The sequence below is a fragment of the Aptenodytes forsteri genome, unplaced genomic scaffold, assembly GCF_000699145.1.
Source record: "Aptenodytes forsteri isolate BGI_AS27 unplaced genomic scaffold, ASM69914v1 Scaffold15, whole genome shotgun sequence".
Lineage (NCBI taxonomy): Eukaryota > Metazoa > Chordata > Aves > Sphenisciformes > Spheniscidae > Aptenodytes > Aptenodytes forsteri.
Window position 1 is genome coordinate 5,928,391 of NW_008795129.1, and position 6,197 is coordinate 5,934,587.

Sequence of the window (6,197 nt, forward strand, 5' to 3'; positions counted from 1 at the left end):
AGCTCATGAGCAGTACTAGGGCTAAGGTGACCAGCCTTTAGCTTCAAATATGTGCAGAACCCTTGCAAGTCCGCAGTTTTCTTAAAATGTTTTCAGGCTGTGGATTGAGAGACTTGCTCTGTAGGATTGCTCCGGGACTGTGACAGACGGAGGGCCTGTCACCAAGCATGTGGTAAATTGCATCTATCCGGCTCCGCTCAAAGTTGGTTTGAGAGGCTCTGGGGTTTTCTGTGGACGAAAGTTTCTTTGTTATATAACAGATCACGAAATATCTGGAAGGCCAGTTCTGTTTTATCTTGCTCTGCTAACAGCCTTAGAGGACTAGATCTGTGTAAAAGTGTATGTCTCATCCAAAACAAAGTTCAGTCTGAGTGAGGATGTCGTTATGGGGATCATAACCATAGTGTCTGTTTAGAAGCATTTAATTATTATATTCCTAAAGGATAAGAACATGGGATGTGGCAGAATGTCTCAGAGGTCAGTAATACCTGCTTTAGGGGAATGTACAAAAGGTACCATCATCACAAAATCTGCCTTTAGAGGAAGTTTAAATACAAGCCCCAATTAATAAAAGACTATTTCCCCTAGAGCTCTTACTGGTTAGTAGTTAAGTATTACAGCTGCTTTTTCATAAAAGGAAATTGAAATGAAACGCAATTCAGTGTTTTCAAAAATCTTTTTAATATCCCTGTAAAACAGGAAAAAACTTCTGTCAAACAGCAAACACTTCTGTTGAAGGGCTGCAAAGATGATGCACAAATGTGGAGGAACAATAGTGAAGATTGTCTTCTAAATCCAGAATGCTTGCCCCAAACCACAGAAAAAACACCTTTGCATAAAGTACAGGAATATTTTCACTGAGAAGCTTTTTAAAGTTGTTGTGGTACAAAATGTGAATTGTGCATTTGTGCGCAGTGTAGTGCATTCATTGTATAGTAGTACATGTGCAGTAATTAAAATCAAAGTGAAAGGCCAAATACCAAATGAAGGTAACAAAGTTATGAACGAAAATTTGGCTGATGACACTTGATGAAACTGTGCAAATAGTCCTTTAAATGCAACATAAAGATAGGAAATGCGGAATGTATGGAGAGCAATGCTTCTGGGAAGGCTCAAATTCAATGAATTTAAGACAAAACATTGAATTCTGGTTATGTTTATACCAATATAAGTCCAGAGTTACTCCACTGATTTAGAGTTACTCTGGATCTCTATCAACAAGTTTGAAATTAGTATCTGGCTCACATCATAAATTTCATTTCTACCTTTTCCTGACTTCCAGCAAACTATCTGAGGGCAAAAAGAAAAAATGGCCCTTGGCCTTAATTATAATTGTATTACAGTGGCTTTTTCTAAAAGTCATACTTTTAATTTGTATTTAATCCCTTGTTCTTTCTGAACCATAAACCTCTCATCTGTAATGAAAATAAACAGCTATTTTACTGTCCTGTTTCTACTGCAGTTTTATATTCAAATGTCTCTTAATGTTTTCTCTTTTCCTGAAATAAAAGTTTTAAAAATATGTACAATTCAGTTAAATAAATGCTGTTATAATTTCCTGTGTTTACAAGTTACTCTTCCAATGCACATCTAATAACTTCACTTCCATACATATCACCTTCTAGATAAAGGACTTAGAAGTAGTACTATAGAAACAGGTACAATCTTACAAACCTGAACAGCAGATTTCTGCTCAAATCCACTCAAACACACACTAACAGAAACTCTTTTTACAAGAGAAATAAACTGTACAGAGAGTTATTTACTCTAATTTAAAGATCTGATTCAGCCCCTACTGAAACCAGTGGGATTTCCCATCGATTGGTTCAGAACCTAGATAAGAATTACAAGATAGATCAATGGAAAGGATCAGGGGACGATGAAATGTATATGCGTGCCACAGTGCACACACACTCATTTCATCTGGCTTACTATTGCATTCCTTTCTACATGGATGCAGAATGAAAGAATACTGATGCTATCTACAGCTGTTCATATTGCTGGGAAAAGTTAATATTCCATCCAATTATTAGAATGCTCTTCCTGCTTTGAAGAGAACCAACTAGGGTTTAAAGGCATCCTATTTTTCTGTCAGTTTCTTGATTTAAGATGTCTAGTGATGGTGGTATAAATTCTTGGGCTAGAGTGATGACTGGAAATGGTTCTATATTGTTCAAGCAACCAAAGGCAAACAAATTGAGTCCTTCCATGCAAAAGCATAACTACTGTAGCAAACACTGATTTGCAGTCCAGAAGCCAGGAGTGCACAACAATGTGTAAGGGACAACTAATCTTCCAGCAACACTGACAGAATCTTAGGTCTTTATAGTTGCCCTCTGGACAGTAAAGCTAATTCCAAAGGCTGCTATCTTCTTGTCACAGTCCCAAAATATTTTCCTAACAATTAACATGTTATTACACAGAACACGCAAATTGTCCATGGCAATTTAACAGCAGTGTTGCAGTGCTGGCTGGCTGTTTCTCCAAACTGTGAGCCAAGATTTAAATGACTTACCCAGGACATGTTAAGCAAGGTTTTGAAATGCCTTCAAAATCAGTAATCTAACAAAGCGTTTAATGTAACACTTGTCTGTGCTGGCTTGACATCTCTTTAAAGCAATTGCTGAGTGGTCCTTGGAGTCCAAGGGGAATAGCAACAGGGAAGAGTCATATTGCAGTCAGTAGGAATCCATTGCTTGAAGGTTCTGAAGGACTTCCAGCACAACTTCGTAACAGAAAAAATACTCATCCTGTATGTAGAGACACCAGTGTGAAACACCCGGTTACATTCAACATAAATTCTAGACAAAGAAGGATGGACTGGCTGAAGTGCTGTTTTTAACATCAGCATCTTTGTAACACGGATACAAAAACTTAGATATTTAAGAGCATCCTTGTTCTTTTTGTTCCATCACTCATAAAAGTTCAGGAACGCTTTCTTACTCAATGCAGTACCTGTAAGCATGTGCTCAAGTCTCATTTAGGTCGATGAAGGTTATCTATTTGCTTAATTTTAATCACATGCTCAATCATGATCCTGAAGAAAAATATATCGAAGCATGTGCTAAAATATTTGCCTATAGGAAGAACTTACTCTAGCCTTGTCTTGCTTCTCTTCCCACCACCTGTTTGCTCTAAATTGAGTCAGCCACATCTTGTCTTTTCCTGTGTGAAAACTCTTCAGGGGTAGGTTTAACTCAGCAGTAGAAAGGTTTACTGAGGTGATGATAATTCAGCAATGGCAAGAATTCAACTGAAGGCTGCAATTTTGCAGCGTAGAGTTTATGGTATCTCACCAGTTTTGTTGTTGATCTGTGCTTTTCTTTTTGCTTAAAAAAAGGGGGGGTCGGGGCTGGTATCTATACTATATTGGTGCTTTGCTTTTATTTCAGTTAGTTTGTAAGGGACAGATCTTTCATATTTAAATCTAGACACCACTTGCCTGGAAGGCTGTTATTTTCCTCAAATGAGAGGGCTAAAATTATGCTTTAAGCCCCAGATTTATCATGTGGATCTGTACCACTAACTGAGGCTTTTAAAAATCATAATCTAGTTGAATATTGAGAACTTACCTTAGTTTGGATCATGCCAAAACGCTGATGTCTTAAATCTCTCACTATCTGCTTGATGTTGAACTATCAGAAGAGAACAGTTTTTATTTTGTTGACACGCAAGTTATAAAGAAAGATTTAAGCATGTTCAGATGGGGAAGCTGTGTCAGTTCTTTTACAACAATAGTTTATTTGTAGTTATTATCTTTGTCGGTTAAAACAACAAAAGCTGGGTTTATTCCATTTTGTTAAGATGAATTCTACCAGGAATTACTCTGGTCTAAGATACCCCCACATGTTGTTGACCTCCATATGAATTTGTAATACTTAACGATGATCTGCTTGATACTTACACATAGATCTTTTTCTATATAGCTGAGAAGAACTTCAATGCACAGCAAGACTCCACTTCTTCCAATGCCAGTGCTGCAGTGAGCAACAATAGGTCCTGTACTGTGAACTTTTCTCATGTAACAAATAAATTTTACAAGCTGCTCAGCCAGCTTGGGAGTATTGTGGTCTGGCCAAGTGGTAAACTGCAGATGATTTATAATGCGTTTCTCTTCTGTCTGGAAGAGAAAGACCAGAAATGTTAAAAATGATCAGTCCTAAGACCAATTTTCAAGGAATTCCACTGATAAATTTTCCTTCAGCCTCATTCTTAGTCAATTGTTTGTCTACCCTACAATTCTTCAGCTTTTCATATTTGACCCTATTAAGGTTTCTTTTAGGTTTTCAGAAATGCACTCAGAAGACACAGGCCTAGGAAATTTACTTCATATAATTTTGATGAGACACTGAAGTTACTCTGTTGCCCCAAAAGGATGTAGTTCTCTTATTTGTTGGTTAGAACAGAAAAAACAAAAACATTTGTTAAATTAGAACATTCCAGTACTGTTTACTAAAATTGTTTTTGTAATTGAACTAAGCCGTACTGATAGAAGAGTAGTAATATGATAGCCATGACAGTAAGATCGTAAATGCTATTCTGGCTATCATCGGATATAAAAGAACAATTTGTGATTAGATACCCTAACATACAAACCAAATCAACTAAAAAAATGCTTACAAGAATAATCATAATGTAGATAAAATAAAGAGTATTATTAATTGAATGGTCCTGGGACAGTACTTCTTGTTGCCAGCTTGCCAAAACCTGTTAAGCTGAATGCAAAAGAACTACCTGGATTTTTACCATCAGAAGAATTTGAATGCATGTCTGGATTTCTGCAGAAGTAAACCTGTGGCCTTCTGTAGTAATTTGGTACTGGTCCAAGACAAACATAGCAAACATAACATGTTTGTTGAAACAATCACATATAATGGCCCATTTCCCATCTTAATAATCTTTTAGGAAGACTCATATCAAATGCTTTACTATGCTTCACACTCAGTGACATAAGGTGAATTGTGTTTTTTTCATATAGAGAAATTGTTTTCTTGATGGAAAAAGACACCAAGTTAGTCTGGCACAAGTATGAATCTTTTAATTATTCCATTAATTAATATGTCCTGCAGAAATTTTTGCAAAGCTTTACTTAATATTGCGGCAAGACTGATGGACTTATAGTTGTTCCGATTTCCATGTTCTTACACCTGGATTCTCTATTTCTTAGATTTCTAAAAACTTGCTGCTAGATTTGTAGTTTCATGTGTATTCATGTCTTTTCGTGAATGAAAGAAGTATCACGTGTTCTAAATTCTAGGATGAAAACCACCTTCTTCCCTCTTTCCTTCCAGCCACAATTACAGAGTATGAACCCACTGCGGCAGCCCTTGTTGATTTAATTTCATGAGAACAATAAGCAATTCTGCAAAACACTGAACACACCAGCTCTGTGGCTATTAAAGGACTAATTTTTGGACATTCTTGTCCAAATGTATGTAATGTTGGATCCATTGCTTGTGCAATGAACAAAGCAGCAGCGTCTCATTAACCCTAATTTCATGCCTGTTACTCAGATTTTTACATTCCTAAAAAATACTGAGCAAATGTTATGGAAGAAGCAAACAATACTACTAGTATTTACTCATGTAAAATATCTGATCAATTTCATCACATATGAAAGTATTAAGTATACTCAACTTACCTGCTTGTTGATCATTTCTATTGTTCTAATTATGAAGTATTCCAGAATCTGGTAATTGTCTAGCCTGAGATGGAAATTAGCCAGGTCTATAGAGTCACGGGGAGGTTCAGGCCAGTATCGATGGCACTTGACTTGCCCCAGCTCCACTTCTTTTGTCATCATGGCAATCATGTCTGATTCACTCTCCCAGACCATTTGCCAGAAATCAGCCACAGTGGATGGCAGAGGCCCTTGTGTTATAATATGGAAAAGTTCCTCTTCTCCAACTTTCATTCTAATGTAACTTGCGTTAATGTAGCCATTCTTTTCTCCCAGAGGAACTCGTGTCCTATCATCTGTACAGAAACAGAAAGTTGCTATTTCAGCTGTAGACCTGCAACAGAGTTCTACCATCTCTAGCGCTCAGGAGATCATAGAATCATTGAGGTTGGAAAGGACCTCTAAGATCATCGAGTCCAACCGTCAACCCAACACCACCATGCCCACTAAACCATGTCCCTAAGCGCCTCATCTACTCGTCTTTTAAATACCTCCAGGGATGGGGACTCCACCACTT

At 37.2% G+C, this 6,197-nt stretch overlaps 1 protein-coding gene across 1 annotated transcript in view; it reads right to left on the reverse strand.

Moving 5' to 3' along the window:
• Positions 1 to 2,678: 2,678 nt before the first annotated feature.
• FRMPD2 (FERM and PDZ domain containing 2) overlaps positions 2,679 to 6,197 on the reverse strand; it is a 50,827-nt gene continuing 47,308 nt past the window's right edge. The window contains exons 33-36 of the mRNA XM_019471626.1: positions 5,642 to 5,976; positions 3,905 to 4,120; positions 3,573 to 3,635; positions 2,679 to 2,750 (exon numbers count right to left, since the gene is read on the reverse strand). Of these exons, the coding sequence (XP_019327171.1) occupies positions 2,679 to 2,750; positions 3,573 to 3,635; positions 3,905 to 4,120; positions 5,642 to 5,976 (686 nt within the window). The remainder of the gene's footprint in view (positions 2,751 to 3,572; positions 3,636 to 3,904; positions 4,121 to 5,641; positions 5,977 to 6,197) is intronic.